The 27,102-nt window shown below is 32.2% G+C and overlaps 1 protein-coding gene across 1 annotated transcript in view; it reads left to right on the top strand.

Moving 5' to 3' along the window:
• Nucleotides 1-5,243: 5,243 nt before the first annotated feature.
• The window catches only part of GLRB (glycine receptor beta), a 102,991-nt gene continuing 81,132 nt past the window's right edge, over nt 5,244-27,102 (top strand). Inside the window, exons 1-2 of the mRNA XM_051964384.1 lie at nt 5,244-6,051; nt 7,568-7,711. Of these exons, the coding sequence (XP_051820344.1) occupies nt 7,578-7,711 (134 nt within the window). The 5' untranslated portion in view covers nt 5,244-6,051; nt 7,568-7,577. The remainder of the gene's footprint in view (nt 6,052-7,567; nt 7,712-27,102) is intronic.

Genomic DNA, 27,102 nt, shown 5'->3' on the forward strand with positions numbered 1-27,102 from the left:
AGGTCTTAAACCTTTTTTATACATAATTTATACATTATTATACATAATTTGAGCATTAAGGGTGATGCCATAAGCAAATTAAGAGAGCAAGGAATAATTTACCTATCAGATTTTTGGAAAAGGGAAGAACTTATGACCAAAGTAGAAGCAGAGAACATTATGAAATGAAAAATGGACAACTTTGGTTATACTAAATTAAAAATATTTTGCACAAACAATACCAACACAAACTAGATTAAAAGGAAGTACAAAAGTGGGGGAAATTTTACAGTGTTTCTGATATCTCATTTCTCTTGTAAAAGATTTTTTAATTATAATTACAATCAATATTATTATTAAAATTTTATTAAAGCTTTTTATTTATAAAACATATGCATGGGTAATTTTTCAACATTGACCCTTTTAAAATCTTCGATTCCAGATTTTCCCCTCTTTCCTCCCACTCCATCCCCTAAATGGCAGATAGCCCAATACATGTTAAATATGTTAAAATATATGTTAAATCTAATATATGTATATATGTTCATCAATTATCTTGCTGCACAAGAAAAATTGGATCAAGAAGGGAAAAAAAACTGAGGGGGAAAAACAAAAGGCAAGCAAACAACAACAGAAAGAATGAAAATGCTATGTTATGGTTCACACTCAGTTCATAATATGAAAAATTAGTTATTTCTGACAAATGTATGTTTTTAATGGAATTCAAAATATATAGAGATGCTTATAAAATACCTTTATTATGTTGGGTTGATACTCAGTGGAGTAATGGTGGAAGTGCATGGATAAGAATGAGAAAGCAAGGTTGGGGATTTGGTTATTCACTAGTACAAATAAATGTAAGATTAATGAAGGAGAAGAGAGACTCATACCGATGAGATCACAGATCTATTGAAATAACTTTTTAAAAAGTCATGAGTAATAAAATTAATCTACTCATTATATCAGATATCAGATGAGGTAAAACTAGGAAATACAAATTATTATGATATTAAGTATTTTGTGAAATCTGTCTATAAAATGTATTTAGAGAACCAAAAGTATTATATAGGATATAGGGTGAGTAGTATCCAAAAGAAGAACAGTCTATACAATAAATACAAATGCTTCCTTGGAAGAGAAAAGAGAGAGGAGTTTCCCATTTCAGTGAGACCTCAGAACCATCTATGAATATGAGGAAATCTTCAATTATCCTTGAACACGTGAGGACAATAGAAGAAAAATGGTCTAAATGCTATTAATAAATAATAAATAAATTAATAAAGAATCATTAATCCTTTTGCCTGATGAAGAAAAATGATTCCAATAAACATATAACATTATTAAGATTATTTAGATCTAGCTTATATTAAAATATTATATTGTTAAAGGCCAGAACTCTGAAACAAGGATTGTTAGAAGGTGTTAAATCAATGGAATTGATGAAAGACAATGGTTATCTAGTTTAGCATGGTGCTTAATAGTTCTCTAAGTTCAGTATGATTGATTTAATCTTACAATAAATAATGGTTTCCTAGTGATATAATGATTGGGTTGTGCTCAATGTAGAGCATATAAGCTGGGACTCAGACTCGGAGACAGATTCATTCAGTTCATCTCCCACTACCATGGGAGCTGGCCTCCTGCCCTTCTCCCACTGAGACCAAGACCTGTCAGAGCCAGAGACAGATTCAGAAGGGCCAATCACAGACTCAGAAGGGACTCAGAACCAGATTCATTCACCCCATCTCACATCCAGTGGTGGCAGAGCTCTCCTCCTTAGCTTCTCCACTGACAAGATTCTGGAAGGCCTCTAAGAAAGCTAGCCCAAGCCACAGTCAAGGAAACTAGATCATGAAGGAGACAATAAAGAATTTGAACTTTAACTTCTGGCTATTCTTGTGGTGATTGCTCAACTGAAAGGAAAATTTCTCAGAGACCTCCAGAAAACCAAAGGAGAACATTACATTATATTGAAAAAGTCTTTGATTTTGTCTGACCTACTTTAAGACTACAACCTATATCATATTGGCTTACCTTTCTTTTTGTAAACATAGAATGATATAGAAATAGAATTCTGAATTCCAAAAGAGGAATAGAGGAACAAATCAAGGCACTTATTTATTACATCAATATTCTGAAAGATGTACTTTTTAGAAAGAGTTTAAAATTATTTAATATATTTCTCAGTATATTAACTAGTAATATTAATATAAAATATATTGGAAAGTCTGAGTTCAAAAACATTTTATTTCTTCTAGATAATATAAAACTACATTTAAAATCTTTTACAAGCTTCAATTTTAAAAATGATACTGTCTTGGTAAAATTAAATTAAATTCATTTCAATTTAGCAAGCCTATATTTACCACTTCCAAATACAATGCATTTAAGAAGCACTTCTAATTTGTTAATGACACTAAAGAAGTTAAAATAAAGAAGAGCCCTTGGACCTAACCAAGTACACATGCACATAATCTACAGACATCGAAGAATCATTTTTCAAAATGTCATAAAAGAAAATTATTTTAAAAGAAAGGAAAAAGTTGCTGTTGACCCCTTTATGAGATGATCTCAACAACTACCAACTCATAGCTCTAGTTTCTTATCTCCAAACAATTTTGTAGTAATGGTCTACATATGAAAGATATCTTAAAATATGAAAAAGGAACAGGCAGATTTTTGCAGATGATTTTTTTTCATGTTCATGATGATATAGTTGAGTGAGTTTAGGAAAATTTAGATCTTGATGCTTCTATTGTTTATTGATAAAAACAGCAACAAAAAATACTATTCACTACCCATTACTCCCATAAATATTGTTTCAATAAACTAAAATGAAGCTTTGGAATTGATCTTCCAGCATATTCATATATATTAAGGTAGTGAGACATTATATGTCAGATATAAATTTGAAATATTTTTACTTACCCATTATTCATAGATTATCAGCATCAATTCATGCGTGTTTCGTTAAGACTTGGAATGTATCAGTGTCATGGAGAGTTGCTTATAGTTACCAAATTTAAAAAAAGTCAATAGTAAAATTATTTAGATGCTTCTGTTAGGAGATAATATTGTGCTGATTTTATTGTATTCTAGAACACTATAAAACTTCCTCAATGAAGTCCCTTTTCAAAAGATCAGCTTAACCATCCACTTTAGGAAATTTGAAGCGAACAGTAGGATAGACAGCATATTGAGCTAGTCAATCCATACTTAGATCTTATATAAGCTATGCCTATGGGAAATGATGTGGGCCCAAAACTGAACAGCAAAAAGAGAAGAGGTTTTATTGTATTTGGGAAATTAAACGGTGCTTTAAGCAATTCCTGACATACTTACTACACCAAAATTTCATCTTCTAGAATCAGTATTATGCACTGATGCTATATATTTACAAATCATAAAGTAACATGTTATATAAAAATTGAATACAGCTGATTTAAAAGAGGATGAAAACATACATGATAATTTTAAATAGGTCATACTACATTACTAATAAACAGTGACCTTCACATAAGAAGTGCTGTCAAAGATACCATCAAGGACATGTCAAACCTGAAAAGGATGTGTCAGGTCATATAGCAAGAATAAAGGATAACAGATATGTAGTTTGAGGGTGTATTTGGTATATATGACATAAAAGAACCAGGAAAAGGCCTTGGACACACTCACTAAATCCTTTTCTGGAATTTATGTAAAGGCATGGACAAGAATCAAATGGAGTATGAGGGCATTGAAGGGTTGGAATTAGTTTAATGGTATAGTTAAATCAATGACATCGTGTCTTTCCTGAGGTATCAAATTTTATTCAAAGAACTGAGCGAAGTGCTAGACAGAACGCTGTAGAATTGCATATTCCTTGCCTTTTGTATTTGCATGTTGACTTAATGACATGTCTTTGAATTAAAAGAAATATAATTCCTAGAAATTTAGAGCTTAAAGAGAATTTATTATCAAATTCAACCCCTTTGTTTTACATTTAAAGAAGTTGAGGGCAGAAGAATTATATAATCTCATAATACTAAATATTTAATAGTATGCTGACTAGTTTTTCTTTCCTTTTGGGGGGAGTGGCATTGGGAGGTAAAAGAGTATTAAAGTTCTTAAAATAAGGACAAGGTGTCATTTGATATCCTTTTAAAACATTGTCAATTTTGCATACCAGATTTAATGAACTGGAAAAGTCCTTTAGAGATAATTTTTCATTTATCCTCTTCTGTTGCTGTTGGGCTGGATAACATACAAGATATACAAAGGAGGAAAGGGACTTGACATACTTCTTGAGGAAGTGGCAACATTCTCAACCTAGAGTCAGAAGGCCTTAGTTTAAATGAAAAATTCCCCAGTAATTAACTACATGAATTTGGGCAAGTCACATTACCCCTTCAATTTCTGTTTCCCCATCTGTCAAATAATTACTTTTTACAGAAAATAAAAGGAGATAATACTCAGTACTGTGCAGGTACAAAGTGTTCTCAATATTAGAGTGTTATTAGACTGCCAATCTCATAACTTAAATATATTTTATTGAAAGTCATTAATAAAAACATTCAATTAAAAACAGGAATTTATAGTTGCAGGGTTTTTAAAACAATATCCTATTTACTCCCTCATTTTCTGATTGCTTTAAATTCTTTTAAAAAGTTTTGCTTTGTAACATTTAGAAATTAATTATCTTTCTTACCCATTCCCTATTTAAGATTCCTTCACATTCTTAAAAGATAGCAATAAAATTCTTCTCTCAGCTAATTTTTTTTTCTTATAAAGGTTATGTAAACCCACTTCCTTTAACATTTCCTCCTAAAGTCTATTACCCAAATAGCTAATCATGATTGCATGTTGCCTTCAGATACTTTCAAAGTCCCAAATCATGTTTGCTTCATTTGTGATTCCCAGCGAGAACGTAAAACTATAATGGAGTATGATCCTATATACGCTATAATGTCATTATGAAAAGCTGATCTCCCCCCCCTCCCCCACTTTTCCCGATAGTCTGTTATTTGGGAATCTGTTAATCAGAACTCTTTTACTGCTTCAGGGCAATGCGAACCGACTTTCATAAAGATGACCTTTATGCTCTGAAGGATCTTGAAATACATTCTCAACCACAAAAGAAAGAGAAAATAAAGTACACAGTGTCTTCTTAAATAATGGTAAGAAAAAAAAAAAAAGTGAGTTCATTTCATGTATGAGGGTACTTGACAAGCAGTCTGTCCCAAACAGTAGCAAATAGGGAGGGAAAAAAAAAAATAAAACAAGAATGGACAGATTTGAGATCAAAGGCCATATCCAAGCCTCATGGGTAATAATAATACAATGTGCTAGAAACTAACTTCTCAGCACGAAATGAAATACAGAACAATTTAATCAGGATGACCTTTGCTGATATAAGCCTCGTCAAAATCTTTGGCGCATTTAGGGACTGATATTGAGGGATTAATTTAGAGCAAATTCCCTGATCTAGGTATCCTATTTTTTAAAAAGGAGAACATTCTATTTCTGTCTGCTTTAGGTACTGAACGAAAGCAAACCGAGACCCCACTAATTCCACCGTCTCAAACAAGTGCCTGTTCCTGCTGACAGCCTTTTCTTTTTTCTTTTTTCTTTCTTTTTTTTTTTTTTTAAAAGCCCCGGCAAATTGCTTAGCTATCCTTGGTGCTGCTTTAGTGCCAAAGCTCCAAAGCCTCTCCGAGTCCCCTCTCAAGCTATTTAGGATAGGGAAGCCCTGGATCTGATCCTCCCCATCCCCTCCCCCGCCCCATGCCTGCATCCTAGCTTGGCTCCCCGGACTGCAGTTTCGGGATGCCCGCAGCGGGGTCCTGACCGCGCCGGAGGACGCCTGGGCTGCTGGGCGCTCTCGCTACGGCGCAGGCTCCGCTGCTTGGAGCAGGCGCGTCAGTCGCAGCTGGGCTCGGGCCATCAGGGGGAGAACTGCCCCCTTGGCTAGGCTCGCAGCCCAGCGCGGTTCCCCCGGCTGCAGCCGCCTCCGCCTCCAACAGTGCACTGGCCCCAGCGCTTGCTTCCCGCTTCCCGCTCGGTGGGCTGGCTTGGGGTAGGGGCGTCTTCTGGGTGAGTACCAAGGGTTCTATTGGAAACCGAGGGTTGGGGGGGTGGGCGGGGAAGCAGGTAGGGAGCTTGTCTGGGCCGAGGACGCATGCGAGCTGGCTGGGTTTTAGGAACCGGGCTAAATAAACCCAGAAAAGACTGAGGCAAGGAAAGGGGGTAAGCTCCTTTAAGGGGAAGTGGGGACTGCGGCGTAGGGGTATAAGGAAGAAAGAGGCAGTAGGGCATCGGAGCTTACAGAGAGGACACTCAGCATCTCCATCACCTTCAGTGCATTCCCAGCGATGCTGATGGAGAGGGGCTGGGCTCATTTGGGTATGGAAAAGGGAGAGGAGCTGAGGGAATTGGAGCTCAAAGGGTCCCAGCAACAATTTTTCTGCCAAGAAACCCCAGCAGACATTATTGATGGTTGGGGGGTTGGTAGCTGAAGGAAGAAAGACAGCTGCCATTCCAACCTGCTGCTCTTAGGGAGGCCCTCCTCTACACCCCCAGGGAATCAAGGTGAAGGAAGGAACTACTGTCATGGGTAAGGGTATCTTAGAATGAACTAGTATCCCTTCTAGGATGGGGGAAGGGATTCTCTGATGTTGTGGTTGGCAACTGAGACCTTCCTGCAGTTGTCATGATAATCCATGCCTTACTGTAAAAGGAGCAAAGAAAAGGGCCTACTGGATTTCCCCTTGGAGAGTAAGCTAGGAAACGGCCCGATGCTAAAGAAGAACAATTAAAATGTTGTTTTTGAGAGGCCATGAAAATCTCTAAGCAAAGAGGAAAAAATGCAATGGCATTAAAGAAATTGGAATGCCTTTTTATCCTTAGGTAGAAGACAGTGAGGAAGCTGTTTATGGGATTGAAAGTAAAAGATGCAGAGGCAGGAAGCAATCTTGATCTTTATGGGGTAAAATGTGACTGGTCTGCAGCATGAGAAATGTTAACTGTGATCAAGCATATGACCCAGAATGATTGTTGCTTCACTGTCTCCTTTAATATTACCTGTGACTATATGAACAATCTTCTTATGATGTATTTTAGTACTCTATGGTAAAGCCTTCTCCAGCTAAAATCTGCCTTGGGAAAAGGAAACAAACTTTTCTGTGTTTAACAATTTAAGAATCCAGTGCTTAACATAGTGCCTGACACAAAATAGGTGCTTAATAAATTTTTACTTATTGATTGATATTGAAACTATCCCATTTTATTGATACTTGTTAGAATTTTAATTGAGCTTAATAAAATTACAGTTTTGTTTTGTTTTTTGCTTTTCTATTATGAGTTCTTTTGAATTCCCTCCCCTCAAAATTAAATTTTTCTCAATATGACACATTCACAATAAGAACTTAATTAGGTTGAAGATGAACATGTGGTAATTAAACTCAGATTTTAACTGAAGAGGTTTGAGCTCAAAAGATTTGAGAAGATAATGCGCAGGCCTTTTGGTACAAATAAGATACGCTGGAATAGAAATTCAGGTATTTGCCAGTAATTTCATTGATGTAAACATTTTATTGTTTCTCTTTTATAGATCATTCTGGATGTTATTCAAGATGAAGTTCTTTTGGGGGATTCTCTTTCTTGTCTTATTCTCCTTCTGGGTTGAAGAAGCCTATTCTAAAGAGAAGTCTTCCAAGAAAGGGAAGGGGAAAAAGAAGCAGTATCTGTGCCCATCGTATGTTCTTTACATTTTTATATGCAGAAACAAGTTATGATTTTTTTAATCTCTAAAGGGAACATATTATAAATATGAAAGCTAATGCTTCCCATTAGAAAATTAAGCATGTTTCTCTTAAATCTAGAACAAGGTAACACGAAGAGGTAGTTAAGTGGGAAGATTAGCTTCCATTGTTTTAAAAAAATCTATAAATTAAATGCCCTGAGTTTATAAATTTTTAAAATTTCCTGTAAGACAGTAAAAAAAAGCATTATAGTCTCCTTAACTATTATTGAAAATTTGTCATGGGTTACTAATGCATCATATTTCTTTAGAATATGCTAGAACAAGTCTGCTAAAGATGGTCTGGATATCTGTAGTGTGTGTGTGTGACATGACTATGCATACATATACATATGTGTACATATGCACACATTTAAACACATACACGTGCATATCTAGAGCAATGTATCTAAGCAATGTAATATTCTTGGTTACCTTATTCACCATTTCAGTGAATGTGATTAAAAAAAAAAAAAAAAAAAAAAGAAGTGCATGGTGGAAAATCAGTCAATGAGGTGGTTTCCATGATGGTGTTTTCAAAATCAGTGACAATAAGTAAATGTAAAGTGCCAAATGACTGAGACACCAGTTTGTGTTTCATTGTTAACTGTTTTTTTTTTTCCTTTATTTAACACTATTTCCATAACTATTGAACAGCAATGGATCTATAGGCCTCCTGCAAGAGCTTTGTTTAAAAAAATAACTTTCATTTAAGGGAAATAAGGATAGTAGCATAAACATAGATATCCTATAGGTAGCTCCGTAATCTGTGTAGCAAAACTGTAATGAAAATTCATTTTTATTAAAGATCAAGTTATTACCAATTATTAATTTAAAATATTCCATACTTCTGCCATCAGCCCTATATTGCTTCTGTGTCATCATTTCTTGTTATTTTGGAGGCCTGGAAGAGATACTATCTATCTTTTAAAGTGTCCTATATGATAAAGATTATCTTTTGAAGACAAAAATTAGCAATAATTCTAGAATATGCACATATGCATACATGTATCTATACACACATTCTATGCATGTATGGTAAATGTATATATTATTTATACATATGTGTCTATATGTATATACTTATATGTAGTAAATGTATAAAATATTATAATATTTTCATTTATTTTATATTATGAGGAAAAAATTTAATGCTAGGGACACTTCCCAATTTTTTAAATATACACATCTACATGAAGACAAATATGTTTATATGCATATACCCACACAAATACACTTCATATGTTATTGTCAAACTCCTGAAGTCAAGAGTATTTTTTTGTTAGTCATTAAGTTCATATTTCTTTCAGTGATATGTTATTTGTATTTCTAAAATATAATAGAAATATTTGGGATGAAAAGTCAAAAACAAACAAAAATATTCTTTACCTTTAAGAAGAACTTACTCTAAAAGAGTAGAAACTATGTACACAGGTGGGAAAATACAAGGTAATTTAAGGAGAGGTAGAGAGCATTAATGAAGAGGAGATTCCAAATGTCACCTAGGTTGAGTCTTAATGAAAACAGGAATGAGTGAAAAAGTTGAAATTTCATAGGATTTCTTCTATTCTCTTTAGAACAGAAGATGGAGCACTGATAATTTACATACTCTTCATGTTCATTATTTGATACCTTATTTTTACAGGACACAAGAAAGTTTCATCTTTTTTTGGGCATTTTGGGAAACTTTTTACTTTGAGCATTTTAGCATTATCATTAAGTTGCATCATTAAGGAAGAAATTTTATTATATACTGTGTATGTGTTTGTTCACATTGTTTTATTTCTCCAAAGCAAATATCATTTGAAAAGACTTATTTGAATCATTTAAGCAAATATTTAAAGAGTATGAAATTACGATTTTAGAATGCCTTAGATATATGTTAATTTTTTTCACTTGATAACAACTCATTTGCAAACAATAAGCTTTAAGTATATTGTCCTAGTGAGAATTTTTCTCCTCAACAAATCTCTGATAACCCTGGGAGGGCTTACAATCACTATATATGTGTTTTGAAGGATATTTGGTTTTGATATGTTTATATTTGTTATCCAAATAGTTATATAATTGTTTAGGAATTGTGCCACATTCCAACATCATGTCTCATTTCAGAATACAACTATCAAATCACCTTATAGTATATCAGAGGTGATGAGATATGTGAAGGAAATATAGCTTCTCTTAGGCATGACTTTACAATTAAATTGAAGAAATATCAAATGAAATAGCTCTGTTTTGGTAAATATGGAACCTCACACCTTGAAAATTTAACAAATTACTTAAAAAACTTTCTTATATTGTTTTAATTATGTTTATGATAATCAATATTTAAGGTTATGACATTATGCTTTGAAATCTTTTGGTGGGAGTCTTAATTCTTAAGTAATTCTTAAGTAGAGTTGCATTCAAAATAACAAAAAGTGTTACAGATATCATTTGCAGAATAAAATTTCACTTACACAATTATTCATTTAAAAAAGTTAATAGTTGTATACAGGCATAACTGTAAGCATGATAAATCTTTGTGAATCTATTCTATAATTTGTGTATGAAGACTGATATTTCTTGAGCTGGAGTTTCTGATTTAATTTTTATTGAATATAACCTGAATTTAAGGGATCTCTTGCCTTTTTTAAAGTTCCAAATACAGAAAATATTTTTAGTTGCTACAGATAAGGGGAAAAAAAAGATTCCTTGATATAACAGGGCATACTATTTTTCTGTGTGTTCTGGATGGGAAAAATACATCTTTATTCTTACTACTCTCTAAATGAAATCCATTTTCTTTCATTATGAATGCAGATAAAAGAAATTATTCTAAGTCTATGGACTTTGCCACATCTTTAAAGGGATTTATCACACATACATACACACAAAGATCAAGCAACCGATTAATGGGGGGAGGCAGAATGTGCCTAATTTGTTTTCCTTTAGGGAATAATATTACCAATGCAGATCAGTTACTATTCTTTAACTTAACTTCTCCAACAAGCCAGGTGGGGAGAAGAAAGGAGAGGCAATGGGGCAGCAATGGGGCATGGAGAAGTTAAGTGATTTAGCCCAAGTTCATACAGCAGTTGTTTATCAGGGGCAGAATTTGAAGCTAGTTTTCCTTATTTTAGAACTGGCTTGGTGCCGATTATCAAGTGAAATAGTATAACAAACAGATGACTGAATATTACATTAAATTAAAAACCTTACAATAGTATTCTCTAAATTTGAGAGTGAGATTATTTTGGACTTGACATGAAGTACAGAAACCAGAGGTTTGTTGTATTAGTAAAAAAAAAAAACAAAACAAAAAAAAAAACAAAAAACAAAAAACAAACAAACAAACAAACAAACAAAAAAAAACAGAGCACATGGCATTTTAAAATTTTATTTTGTTTAACTTTTTTTTGCAATGGCAATAAACTGGAACAACAAAGATTAAAAATCCTCCATAAAATTTTATGGTTTAGTTAAATTCAAGCCTGTAATATTAGTGTTAATTTTGATGTATATCATGCATATTTATCAAATTCTTGCTTTTTAAAGACATGTTATAATTGTATTGAGGTGAGAGAAGAAAACTTTTTCATCATTTTTAGTTTTGATCTTCTATTCCATTTAGCTCACAATAGTCTTGAACATTTGGCAGGCAGGTACTATACTTCCCATTTTATAGATGAGAATCCTGAATCTCAGAGATGTTAAGTGATTTGCCTCAAAGTCACATGACAAGTAAATGCTAGAGCTGAACCTTGAACCAGATGCTTGAAGATAATTGAACTCTTGCTTCAATGCCCTTTCTACCACATTATCATTTGAATCTGAGCTCGTTCTCTGAAAAAAGACATCTTTCACTTCAGTCAAGACCCCCTTGGCACCATACTGTTCATCTTTTTCAAGGATAAAATATATTGGTTTAGTTATGAACTGTGGGGATATTTTGATTATAAAATTATTTGCCTTGTTGAAGCACATAGATAAAAAGTACAAATTTGAAGGATGGTGAATGTTCAGGCATTGACTTTTGGATTTCAGACAAACTTAATATAGCTATGGAAGAACTCAATGTTAAAAATCTAGGGCATCCATCTAATATTATTGCTTTTTCCTCCAATAGTTATCTTTTTGTAAATTTTACTTAGAAAGGACCAAATGTAGCTAGATTCATAAGAACAACCTTATGTAAAATATCTTATAAGCCCAGTGACTCTTTTCTAGAATGCTGCCTACTGTGTTCAGATATAATCACAATGAACCAGTTTTGGAACTATAAAATATATCATTGCTTCAGTGAATGTCACCAGTGAAAGTCAAATTTTATTTCAGACATGTGACTGTGGAATATTACTTCCTACTTGTCAAACCTGCTTTTATCCAGCTCAGCTCTACTTTTGTATTGTATTTGTATTTTCTGGGTGGGGAGGGAGAAGATGAGACTTTCAAATACTTTTTAAAGTCTTCTAAAATTACAACTGATGAAGAGTTTTCCAAATTAATATTCAAATCTGCAATGATCAGGTTTCTCATTTTAATTCTTAAATCTTCTCTTATATCTCAGTAGTTTGAAAAGCAGGAGAAAACATACTGGTTCTCATTGTTTTAATCGTATTAATAGCCCCCATTCCTATAGTACTTTGAGTTTTGCAAAATAATTATTTTAATCTATGGGATAGATAGTCTAAATCTATCTATCTATCTATCTATCTATCTATCTATCTATCTATCTATCTATCTATCTATCTATTTGTATTTTTCACATTAGAAAACAATTAGAAAAACAGACAACTTACCTTTATACACATTTCTCTATTCAAAAACTTTCAGCAATATTTTTCTTCTTCTACTCCCCCATTATCCTAACCACTGCCTACTATCTTAAAATTCAAAATATCATTTAAGGCCCTCTTCTGCTGCATTCCTATATGTCTTTTTATTTTAAAAAAATCATATTACACCTTGTATAGCTCAATGGATCAACTGAACTGGACTAGTCACTATTTCCCAGATACCTGTCAAGCTTTATAATATCCCCATATGGAATAAGCTTTATAATATCCCCATATGGAATTCTTTCTTCTATCCATTTCTGTTTATTAAAACTATATACATAATTTTTAAATTGTTTACTTATATACACTGTTTCTTTTTCCTATTTGGTTATAGTTATCAGTCCTATTTACTGTTTAAAATTTCATCAGAAGTTGATCATATTGTCAATTATATGCATGAAATAAATATTGATTAAATTAAAAAGCAATAGTTGAATAATACCATATATAATTAATTCTAATGTCCTATATCATTTGCAAAAATGTGAAGGGAAAATAAAATTCAAAAAATCATAATTTAAATATATATTTATATACTGTTAACTCCTTTAATTTATCCTTAAAAAAGTAAATTATCTTTTATTTTTCTAGCTAACTCTAATCAGTGCTGTGAGTAATAAGCTAAGCAACATTTTCCTACAGTCAAATAATCCAAATATTATTGTTTTTAATGTAATAAATTGCATATTGGTCATTTTAACATCCTTATGAATTTAGGAAATCTATATCCCTTCAATTATGCTTCTTACCTAGTTGTAATAGACACGAAAAATTCCCACAAAATAGACATTACTTCACTCTGATAAAAAAGAAGTATCATAACATAGTTAAAAGAAATCTGAACTTGGGTTCAAGTCACAGTTCAGACACATCTGAGCTTTTGTGGTTGGGCACAAGTCATTTATTCACTCAGAACCTGTTATATTGCCTGTAAAATGATTTTAATATTTTTAATATTTTGCTCTCTATTTTATGGGTTGGTTATAAAGAAGGGCACTATAAACTCTAAAGTATAACATAAAGAATACTTTTTATTATTCTTATGGAAAATTATTTGAGGGTGAGATGTAGAAGACCTTAAAGACCACCTCATTTGGCCATCTCATTTTGCAGATGGAGAAACTAAATTTTCTAGAGGTAAAATTACTTCCCCAAGGTCATACAGAGATGTTATTCATACTAAGACCCATTGATTCCAACTCCTGTGTTCTGTCCTTTGTGCTAAGTTATAAAAACTCATGCTAACTTAATGAAACAAAATTTTCTATCATTAGGTTACAATCTAGAACTGTTCCAAAACTGTGGGTCATGATCCCATTGGAGGTTTGTAACTGAATGTGGGGGTTGAGAAAAATTTAGCAAAAGCATAAGGTCTGTGAATGCTGTGACCAAAAAAATAATTCAAAGTCAAATGCATAATGAATCTGAGGTGTTTCTAACAGTCCTTGCTCATGTTGCATCGTGAGGCTTCATTGCAGTTTTGGTTCTGAGCATACAGCATACATACTTTGTCCTGCCTTTACACAAAGACTACCAGAAACACCTTGGATCAAATTCAAGAGAGGTCATTTAAAATTTCTCTGGTGAAAATGGGTCGTGGGTGGAAAAGAAGTTTAAGGAGTCCTGCTCTAGAAGGGATGAAACCATTGTTGCTTTATATAGAAGCAGCTAGGGAGTAGTATTAATGCATACAGCATTGGACCTGGAATCAGGTTCAAATGCCACCTGAGGTACTTAAAGCTTTGTGACTGAGCAAGTCACTTAACACTTGTTTACCTGTTTTCTCATTTGTAAAATGAGGATGATAGCACCTGTCTCATAGGATTCTTGTAAGGATCAAATAAGATAAGATTAAAAAAAAAAAAGTTGAGAAGAAATATTAAGCACTATGTAAATAGTATGCATATTCAGGGCAATAGATAAATATTTATTACCTTCCCTTCCCTTTGTCTGCCTTTCCGCACTTCTGGATGGATTGTTAGTTAATGACCTGAACCTTAGTCCAACTAATGTTTAAATTGTTCCATGTTAGATTTTGAAACGTTAGCTTGGAAATATTCCTTCTCCCATTTTTGTCTATGTTCTATGTATGACAAAATAACGTGTCCTTAAATGGATCTAGAGAAGTCTTGCTTTTGTACTAACATACTTTAATGTTGGCATGGTTTAACCTTGATTTTGATGGCTATTTTGTATTTAAAATGTTTATGGGAGGAGAAGGAAGAGAATAAAGAGGGGTAGAAAGAGAGTCTTACTTTTTGGAAAACCATTATTGGTTACAAATTTATTTTTTAAACCATTATTTGCCATTTGTTTTTACTATTGCTTTTACCATAGGCTTCATTTTTATTTGACTTTGCCATTTAGTAGGTATAAGGAAAAGAATACAAGGTGTTATTTTTTTGTTTTGTTTTGTTTTTTAATTTGTACCAATTTTTCTACTTAATCAGTACAGGTAATGATATTTTCTTTTCTTTTTTTTTTTTGTGTTGAAGGCTAGAATTAAGAAGTGTTTTATCTTCTGTTCTCAATAGATTATAACATACCCTCATTTAATATGTAAATTAACATAATATTTTGACTATAAGTGACTCTTAATTTTTATCATAATGAAACACAGGTATATTAAGGATACCTGAAAAGCACATGTAATTCCTAAAATGTATTATGACTAATGTCCTTCTTTGTCATATTTCAAAGAAATTTGCTAAAAAATGGTAGTATGGATTGATTTGAATTTAATTTCTTCTTCTAATCATCTGCTTAAACTACTTAAGTTAGGTTTGAACTAATTAAAACATTAATAGCTTATATTGTGAGGATGATGATTCATAAATAACTATCATTTTGTCGGTATGGTTATTTTTTCATTGACATTTCATTTCAACTCTAATCAACAAACATTCTTGGGAGTTTCTGTGCTTGGTAAATTCATCTCCCTACAGGAGGGGACATTTTTATGTCATAGACCCCTTTGACAATCTGGTGAATCCTCTGTACCCTTTTGAGAATAATATTCATAAAAATATAATATAAAATAAAAAGAATTATCAATTATTTTGAAATAGAGACTCAATTACAGAATCTTGCTGTATAGCCAGTCTGGTCAACTTGCTTGGCTGATCCAAAACTATATAAGTCTGAGCCAGTTTGTGATAGATGACATGTATCATGTCCCCTTGGGTTCATATTGAAAGCTTTTCAAACATGGTCAGAATTATCAACATTTCTATTTTACTTGTTTAAATTTTAGGAAACCAGGATCATTTCTATAATACTATGATGCAAAAGGTGATTGTAATTTTAAAAAATTCTTATTTCAGCCTTATAATTTCTCTTTCATATTTACCTTTATATGCTTCTGTTGTCTTGCATTTGAAAATCATATTTTCTATTGTTCTATTGTTCTATGGTTTGTTATTAATCCTGAATGCTTGAAAGTCTCCTTTTTCATTAAATATCCATTTTTTCCTGTGAAGGATTATATTTGTAGGTAATGTTCTTGGTTCTAATTTGTAGGTACCTTCCAAGTACTCTGTTTCTTTAATATTATTATAGCTGTTAAATTTTTGTGGATCCACAATATTTGAACACTTTCCTTCTGGCTGCTTAAGTATTTTCTCTCTGATCTGGGGATTTGGTTATATTCCTGGAAGTTATTTATTTTCATATGATGACTTATTGATTCTTTAAATGTCTATTTTAACTTCTAGTTTGATAATATTAGGGAAGTTTTCCTTAATATATTTTTTAAATACATTGTCTAGGCTCTTTCTTTGATCTTAGCTTTCATAAATTTTAAATTAATTCTCCTCATAGTCTATTTTCCAAGGTCTCATTTTTCAGATGAAATAGTTCCCATTTTGTTCTATGTTCTCTTTTAACTTTGTTTCATTTTTCTTGATATCTCATGAAGTAATTTGCCTCCATTTGCCCAATTCTAAGTTTAAAACAATTTGTAGTGAACGTTTGTACTTATTTTTCCATTTAGATAATTATTTCTTTTCAGGGTGTTTTTTGTTTATTTTTTTCTATTTTACCTAACTATTGTCTTTTCATAATTTTCTTCCTTTGCTCTTACTTCTTTATCTGTTTTTTTTTTCTTTTACCACTCTCATTTGATTTTCTTCCCCTGAGGCAATTGGGGTTAAGTGATTTACCCAGGGTCACACAGCTAGGAAGTTTTAAGCATCTGAGACCAGATTTGAACTCAGGTCCTCCCAACTTCAAGGCTGGTGTTCTATCCACACTCATTTAATTTTGAAAACATTTTTAGCTCCTCCAGGAATTCTTACTGGGCTTCTGTCCAATTCACATATTTTATTTGCGGTTTTGCTAGAAGCTGCTTTGACATTATTGTTTTCTGAGATTGTGGGTCTTGATCTTCCCTATAACTTTTATAAATTCTATAATTAGGTTCTTTTTATTGTTTTTTGCTCATTTTCTAGCCTATTTCTTGACTTTGAACTTTATGTTAAAGTTGGGTTCTGTTTTGGGAGTTGAGGGACAATATCACAAGTTTCAAGATTTTTTTTTTTTAATATTGCTCTTTTTCAGAGCAATTTTTTTCTCTACTTTCTGGGGTTTGGGAAGTTTTTGATATATCAATGTTGCATGATGTAAAGAAATATATGGTTGCTGCTTTTCTGATCTTCATTCTGGTCCTTATCTAGGAAGGGCCCGTGCTCCCTTTGCACTGACCAAAAATTCTCCTTTCTGCCTTTGAACTCTGACCAGGAAATGGGTATAAAGAATCCGGTCTGGTGCTGAGCATCGACTTATTAGTCCCTGAGTTTTTTTTTTTTTTTTTTTTTCTGACTCTTTACCTGATCCCCTTACTATCTATAGCTGGAGATCTCCTAAAACTTCTGCTGATTCTATGGCATCCATCAAGTCCCACACTGGCATTTCCTCCATGTGAGTTCTCAGCCAGTTCTCACCTTGTATCACAGGCTTCTCCTTCAGACTTCCTAAGATGTCTTGGGCTAAAAGAGTGTCTTACTATGATTTTTTGTTGGCTCTGCTGTTCCAGAATTTAATTTGAAGCATTATTTCTAAGTTGTTTGGAGGGAAATCTTCCTAGAACTTTCTTGAACCTGAGTTCAAATCCAGCCTCAGACACTTAACACTTACTAGTTGTCTGATTCTGGGTGAGTCACTTAACCCCAATTGCCTGAAAAAGTAAAAACAAAACAAAACAAATGAACAAAAAGAAAAAAACAAAAAACAAAAAACAACCACCATACGGATTTTCTACTTAATATCTTGGTGACAATATGTAGTTTTTATCTTGTGTAAATTTTATTTTCCATGTGGTAGAACATATATTTCCTGATATTTAACATCTGTAGATTCAATTTAACTTAACAAATATTTATTAAGCACTTTTTATGTAAGATGCCCTGCTAAGAGCTCAAAATATCAAGTTGAAAAAGATGTATTTTCTACTCTTAGTGGGTTTATTAACCAATAGGTATATGTTAACTGAAGTTCGGGAGACTCCTTAATAGTCTTTAACACAAATACAAAGCACAGTGGGAAAAATTAGAATATGTATAAAGGGTTCTAAGAAAATTTAAAGAAGTATTTATGCATGTGTATATTTGTGTGATGTGTGTGAGTGCATATAAACATGATATTAAGTGACTAGGGAAGTATTAAAGAAAAAAGTATGGTATCTGAGCCAAAGCTTGAATGAAGATAACTTTTTAATCAAATTTTATAAATAAAATAAATTAGTTTCCCCATATATATATATCATATATTTTTGAGCTATAAGGGAGTTTATATGCCACAGAATCAAGCTTCCTCGTTTTACAAGTGCATAAACTGAAGCCTATAGTGGTTCATAGACTTGACCAAGATCTAGCAAATGGCAGGCCTAGGAGTTGGACTAAGTTATTCAGATTTCAAAATCTCACGTATTTTCTGTGGCCCTATATGTCACTAAAATTTTGGAGGCAGTGATTTCTATAATGTATCCAGGTGAAGAATAGAACTAGTGAAAGACCGTGAAATTTATTTTTAATTTAATTACCTAAAATAGGTGTGTCATTTTTATTTCACATAGCACTGTTCTCCTTCAGGATTATTTTTGTAAATGAATTACTTTATAAAATAAATTATTCAAATTCATGCTCATCAAAATCTCTAACTGAATGACATAAATACGGAATTATTTCTCAGGAGTACTATTTAGGACCATAGTAACACATTGATTAAATTCAGTAATTGATATATTGGACAAATTGAAGCAGTTGACCTTTGCTGTTAGTCTTGAAGAAAAGACAGATACATCCAAGTCTCATATGCATTCTTGAAAACAGACTGTTCACATGCCTGAGGATTCCATAGCATACTAAGAAAATGTTAATCTCAACAGCAGAAGCCTTGTGGGATTCTTTGTATTGGAATATACCTGTCAGTGAAACAAGTGGCATACCAGGCATATTAATTCAACTATCTTGCCACACTCTGTAACAGTCTCCTCTGTGTTGTTATTTAAATCCCTTTGCCATTTGCCTTGAACATCTGTTCATAATTTGCTCTTAATTGAAATGGTATAGAAAGTTTGAGTTTTTCAGTCTGCTAATTGATTACCATGTACTTTTTATGAGACCACACAGTTTACTAGGGCTTCCAAAAATTCAAAGTATATTACATTAAAATAGGCTACTTTCCCTTTGGGTAATATTAACTGTTACTACAAAAACCCATCACCCACATTTTTTAAACAAAAGTTTATTTTTAACATGCATTGTAAAAAATGATCTGTTCCAAATTCTCTCCCTCCTTTGATCTTTTCTTCTACTCACTGAGAAGGCAAGCAATAAGGTACCAATTATACATGTGAAGCCATATTTCCACATTCGCCAAAAAGCTTATCTCTTTAACACCAACATTCTCTTAGTAATATTATTTAAATTCAGATCATGGAACATCATGTTTCTGGAAGGATCAACATTTAAAGTAATTCAAAAGGTGTAAGTATGCTCTAACATTTTATCAACAATGGCTTGTTTACAAGAAGAAGCATAAAATGCATTATTGAATATATATATGCTCATATATGTTTATGTATACATATATATGCTATATCCATATCCATATATATTATATACCCTCACAGAGAGACATATACACACATATGTGGACTAGTTATATAGGAATGTGAAGCCATTGGTGCAGTCCAAATGCTATAATAACACCTGTGTTAAAAAAAAAAAAAATCAGAGGATGCCCTTGCCCTTTAGATAGTTGGATCAATATTCTTTGGATTATTTGAAGCAAAAGTTGAACAAGATGGAAAGAAGAGAAACCTTATTCAAATCCTGATAGTGGAAATCACAGATCCATCAAAGGGTATGTTAGATTTGACATGTCTCAAATGATGGCCACTTAAATAATGGGATATTTAGTTGATTTGATTTATTCAGTCACTTAAATTTTTATTGTTTCTGAAAACTTAGAACATTATTTGGGATGCTTTAACATAGAATACTATTACGTAAAATGTGTATTATTCCTAAAAAAAACCATATTGCAATGAAATAGATGTTATGAGCATTTACCAATTTGCTTAAAGATATTCATGTTGGGTCTGACTTTCTATTATATTTTGTAAATTAAAACTCAAATTCAACTCTTCTCATAAGCAAACAGCTTATATTTTATTCATAAAATTATAACATAATAGAGTTAGAACTGGAAGAGAACAATGATAATGATTAATAATAATAATAATAACAACAACAACAACATACTGATTTATGGTGGCTGAGATAGCATTCAGACTCAATTCTTCTATCTAATCTTCTAATTCTAAATATATTCCTTAATTACTTACTGCTGAAGATACCATTAGAAAAAAAGTTTAGCATGAACTTCCATATAGGACTCACTGCTAATCCAACCCTCATTATATACATGGACAAATTGAAGCTTAGACAGATTAAGTTGCTAGCCTAACATCATTTTTATAGTAAGTCGCAAGTTCGGGATTGAAACCAATATACCCTGACTCTAAATTCTCAGAGTACTTTTCCTTGCTACCACCCCTTCTCAATATTTCTACTAGGTGTTATTATTCCATCTTAAACTATTTCCTGAAATTTGATGGCACTAGAAGCTGACTCTCCTCACATACAACGGATGTGAAAGTACAATAAAAGAATTCTCAGCTCAGAAGTGAAGCACAGAATGCATATTTCATTTGCCTCAGTTTCTCAGGAAATAATACTTGAAGGCATTTCAGGATCTTCACAAGAGATAAAGGTGAGTTAACTAGAAACATTATTGAAATCATGATGAAAGATTTGTGCTTATATGGAACCCTTATGAATTAATATATAAAACTTAGTATATAACTCATTTGTATATGCTGATAGTTTTTCTTTTCTTTTGTTTCTGTTTAAGTATCTAAGACACTTGAGAATGAAGATGGCATTCCTAGCTCTAATTTATTGTAGTGATTACTGTGTCCAGTCTTAAGAACCATGTGATGAAGGTAAGTCTTTCATTATAAGTAAACATAAGTATCATGGAAAAAAGAAATATATTAATTTGTAATGTCAATCAAGCAATACTATATGACCTCTGTTTATCAAACTTAGATCATCTATTGATCATCACTGATAGAAGATAGTTGTATAGTTAATTATACACATACATATATATCTTCAGGTGGTATTCATATGCCTATTTCATTACATAATATATTCTCTATTTGTATGAAGCAGTTATATAGACTCCATCCATCTTTACAAATAAAGATCATGTATTCATATATATGTGTGTATATATATATATATATATATGTATATATATATCTGTATACATACGTATTTAAGCATACATTGCATATATGTGTATATGAATGCATGTGTGTGTGTGTATGGAGGTGAAAGAAATACAGCTCTATGATTTTCATAGTGTGGAGAACTTCTGGAATGAAATCTCTCTTTACTAATACAAATAGTCAACTTGCCTACAGTTTATAATCATAAAAATTTCCCTGGAGCACCAAGAGTTTAACAGACTCTATCTAATATCCTGGAAATTCATTTGACTTCTGAAAAAATAGTAGTACCTAAATGTAGGTCCAACTTAGGAAGATCAAAAACTGTTCTATTTCCATTATTAATTCCATTTCCTGGAAGGACAGCAGGACTATCACCATCATGCATCAAGAAGCATGATCCTGCATGCAGGTGTCTTTTATATGTCAAAGCTCACTTTCTATGTGGCAAACAATATTACTAGTAGGTGAAAAGGACACAAAAGAATGATCAAAGATTTGTGCTTTTAGGGAAAAAAAAATTTCTTTCAGAGGCTCAGCCCACTTAAAATGTGACAGAATGTACCAGCTAACATAGTTCATTCAAACCTTCCCTTTCATTTTCTGCTGGGATGTTCAACCCAGATTGCATTAGTGAAAGATTTAAGGAATTCAAGGGTTCTAAAGATAAACAAGTTCCCTGGGGATAATGTGCTGATGGATAATGGAGAATTAATTGTACAAGTAAAAAGTAAGTGCAGTTATTTTTGTGCTGTTCTTTGATCCTATACCAAGGGAATAAATATTTACATTCCATTCTTCTATTTCCACAGATTATAGAAGAACATGTAACTATTCAAGAAGAACTTTGGGTGCTGGATCGGTCTAACAGTCTATCTAACAAACATGTTTGTTATCAGACTTCACTAAATTCATCTACAGTAAGCTCTATGTACCATTTCAAAAACACAGATGAAAATCACTTGTAGAACTGAAGACAATTTATCTGAAATGCATGGATACAAAAGACTTCAAGATGTTGTATTATTGTTAGGCACAATAAACTAATGTTTTCCACAGTAAACTAGGCAATTAGTAAGAGGAAGTAGAAGGTAAAACTGTTGTAGTAGTCTTGTAAAATAAACATTAAAATGTACTTGGTATGATCCTTCACCATTCACATGGGATTTTAGTCATTTTCCTCTAAAATCAAAATAATACTTGTATTAATATTTATTTATATTTGACTGTCATACATATTACTTTCTAATGATTTATTTTAAGCTCAATTTTTACTAATGAAATGACTGCAAATTAGGAGAAAATTTTACATAATTTCAAAGCTATTATTAAAATTATAATTAATAAAGTGATCTAGTCTATAATAATTCTTCATGAATGTTTATATGACAAATATTTTAAATGCACACATAACACAAACTAGCTTTTAATTCTCAAGATGAGGTCACATGTGTTTAATTTTATTTTTTGATTGACCCTTGCATTATTAAAGTTTTGTCTTTATATTTCATATGACCAGTTTTCTTGTCAGTGCAGAGAGATTTCTTTTGTGTCAACAGTATAGCACTTGGATACTGTTTATGAAGAATCTGGGACTTCATAAAAGCTTTTAAGCTGTAAGATTACCCATGGGATTTGTGTGATAGCTAAAATACTAACTTTTTGATGCACTTAGGCCATTGAGAAGGGTTTTTAAGTTTATCATACCATAATCAGAATCTGTTGTCACCAGTTAGAAATTGTAAAGAAAGAGCATACTTAAGAGGAGATTAAATTTGTTTAATCTATCTTTCCCTAGCCCTTTATTGAATACATTTTTTATTGTATTGTGGTCTGAAAAGCAAGCATCTACTATTTCCAACTTTTTTGCATTACATTGTGAGTTTTTTATGCCTTAATACATGGTCACTTTTTTTTATAGGTTCCATTTACTGTTGAGAAAAAGGTGTATTCTTTTCTGTTCCTATTCAATTTTCTTCAGAGGTCTATCATATCTAGGTTTTCTAGAATTCTATTAATCTCCCTAGTTTCTTTCTTGTTTATTTTGTGGTTAGATTGGTCTAATTTTGAGAGGGGAGGTTGAGGTTCCCCACAAGAATAATTTTGTTGTCCCTTTCTTCCTTTAACTGTCTTAAAATCTTTAAGAATTTGTCTGCTCTACCATTTGATGCATACATATTTAGTATCATTACTACTCCATTACTTACTGTATCCTTTATCAAGATGTTCTTTACCTCCTTGAAATTAAATTTTTTATTCAGTCTTCTAACTTCAGTATTCAAAATCTCATAAGATTTTGATTTTTAAAAAATAAACATTATGTTTTTTTTGCCTCTCATTGATATTTTGTCTGTAGCTAATATAATGAATTGCTTATCAATAGAGGCAATTTTCTTTGTTTCTGAACCACATAAATCTTATGAGAAATTACATAATTGACAACTGCAAATACCACTAATAAAAGAAATGTTTTGATGTTAATATGGTATCTAGCGCATATTAAGTGCTAAATAAATGCTCATTGGGTGACTCACCTGATAGTGAACACTAAGAACCTAAAGCCTAGCGTAGTGCATGACATAATCAATGCATATTGAACTGAAATGAATGAAATTGACATGTTTTTTAACATATGAGAATACTTTGAAGAAACAGAGGTGGGTCAGCCTGGAAAAGTAAAGTCAATGAAGGGTCAGCTATCTTAAAATTACTGAAAGCTTGTCACATGGAGAAGAACTGAACTTGTTTTATGTTCTTCTCAAAGGGAAAAAAACAAACAAACAAGGAGCATTGGGTTAATGTAAAGAATTGGAGCTACATAAAATTGAAATCAGTTCCTTAAGAAAATAATAGGTAGAATTCCCATCATTGACATCTTCAAGAAAAAGCTGTGTGAACATCTACTGAATGTGTTGTAGATGGCATGTTGGCTTGAAGCAGATGTTATTTGAGATCCTTTCCATATCCAGACACTCTAATATTTAGATGCAGGTAAGTTGTACAATATAAATCATGACTCTCTTTTTTACTTATAGCATGTTGAAAATCATGGCTCCCCAAATCTCTCTCTGTTTTTTTTCCTATTGAAAATAATCCTACCTGTATGATTTTTCCTATTGAAAATGATCCTATGTGATTTTTCTTTTCTAATTTGTAAATGAAAAAAAAAAAGAAAGTGTTCAAATGAAGGAATATAATCTTTGTATAAAATTTTTGACAATTGAGCTAAGAATGAAAAACTTTCTTATAGTATGTGCTGATTCATGACTTATAATAAGGAGAGTTTTTGCATGTATCCAAAACCATTTCCTCTGCAATCCTACTAGTAGATACTGCTTTTGAAAAGAAATGGACTAGGGATCCTTTCTACCCCCTTTTTTGTGACTGTGGCCCATTCTACAAGTACTAGACTTCAAAATGTGATGGCATTTTTATGACATATAGTAGGAAAAAAATTAACTTTTTTTTTTTTATTCTGGGTATCCTAGAACATGAAGATAACTAGAATTGAATTTTTGGTTCATAATTTTCTGCTTTGGAGAGGCTTAAGAGGTTGTAGAAATAAGAAAAAAATGGTTAGTCTTCCATGTTGTTCATATGATCTGGAAGCAGAAAAAGTCTTTTTGACAAAATTATCATTTGTGTGTGTGTGTGTGTTTATAGAGGGGAGGACTATGTACTTTATTCTCACTGTAATATAGCATTACTCTCACAAAGGTATAGATACCTAATCCTTCTGTGGAGTGGTTTTTCTTTTTCAGCCTGCCTACATAGTAACAGGTGTAGGCTCCCAAAAATGAATACTATTATATGACTATACTCAAACTCTCCCAGGTTCAAGGAAGCAACCATTCCTCCTATTCACCACTTTAGCTCTTAAACCCCAACTGATAGGTTAGCTCCTGAACACAAGTATTTGCTTAAAGATGAGACAAAGGAAACAATAACATCTCAGACATACAGCAGAAGAAATGATATCATCTTGTGGGTATAGGGGAGTGGGTACATACTTACAGAAACTTGGAAGAAAATATATAATGAAGTAAACCCTATGCGCTTAGAGTAACTCGTAATTCTGCACTATATACTTTAATAATAACAGCTAACATTTATATAGTACTTATTATGTACCAGGCACTATGCTTAGTGCTTTTCGATTATTATCTCATTGGATCTTCATAACAATCCTGGGAGGTAGAGGCTATTATTTTTACAGATAAGGAAACTGAAGCAAACAGAAGTATTAAATGACTTACCTAGAATCAGAGATAGTATCTAAAGCTGGATTTGAATTCAGGTGTGCCTGATATCAGTTTTTTTTTTTTTTTTAATATCATAGATACATTTGTTATAGCAAATGAAACCACTTCTCTGAAGACTTTTTCTCTTCTGATCTTCACTTTTCTCCTCCTGGTAACATTCTCTTCTCTTATACTGATAAATTCTTTCAATAAATATGAATACAGAGTAAGTAGTGCCTCTTCATTTTAAGAATAGTTTCCTTTAATCTAAAAAAAAAACTATAAAGTTTGTTAGCTTGGCTTTCTTTGGGCTTTAAAAAAGCCTCAGATAGCTATTCATTCAATAAATTCTGAACAGTCAAACTAGTCCTCAACATCCCTTTATACAGCTGAAAAGTTGTTGCAAAACAACTCTTCTTACTTTTCTCTCTCAGACCTAAAAGGGCAGCAGATGGCATCTAAGAGGTTCCATTTTCAAACTGTATCTCTGAAGTGCTGTGAGTTTTTCTATCTCTTCAACTTGTCAGGAATCTCATGGCTGAAACTAATGAAGTCAATGGCCTGGTCTGGCTTCAGTCATATCAACAGAACTCTTCCCCTTCCCCCCCCCATATGTCTCTGTTGAATTTTCCCTCTCTTTCCTGAACTTGAAGAATCTAACCAGCCTTCTACCTTTTTACAAAACTTTTAATAGTTTAAATCAAAGCTTTTTATAGTGCTTGAACTTGTATAAGAAAAACCATCAAAATTTTTCTATGAAATCCACAGTTCTTAACTGTTCATTTCATTTCCACACACTGATGTGGATTGTCATTGTGTTAGTTTTATCTTTATATATTTTAGAACAATCAATTACAAAGAGCTAAGGGATCAATATTTTCTATATCCTAGAGAAATTCTCCTCATTACTACCCCAATTTCAAGTAAATCCTTTTCCATAGGCTATGTGTTCAAAAGCTATTTTTCTTCCTATTTACAATTATGAATGTTAATGAATAAGAACTTCTTTTTGATTCTTTGAAGCACTAGACAATACATTTTTTAGAAAGTGATTTAAGCCTTTTATATTTAAGTCACAGTTAACTTTCTGCACCAGTTCTCTCATTTCTCAATCATTTATGCCTCTTTCAGGCATGAAACTATCCACTTCTAAAGTGGGCAATACCTTACATTCTTTACCAATTGTTTTTTTTTTTCTTTAGAAGAAATAATTTACTGCCATGTAGAAAACAAATAATTCATATAAAAGGACAATATCTACAAGGGACTGAACATCATATTAATTTAAAAATCTTTTTACAGTATTTACAATAAATCTATTACTTGATATTATTTTGTTGACAACTTTTGATAATATTTTGTTGACAAAACTATTTTGTATACAATCTTATCCAGATTTTTAAGATTAACTTTTGGTATAATTTCCTTTTAAACCTCATTCTTGAAAATATGTATTAGTTGTAAATTTTACTAAAATATTATAACAAG

This window comes from Antechinus flavipes, chromosome 6, assembly GCF_016432865.1.
Source record: "Antechinus flavipes isolate AdamAnt ecotype Samford, QLD, Australia chromosome 6, AdamAnt_v2, whole genome shotgun sequence".
Taxonomy (NCBI): Eukaryota; Metazoa; Chordata; class Mammalia; order Dasyuromorphia; family Dasyuridae; genus Antechinus; species Antechinus flavipes.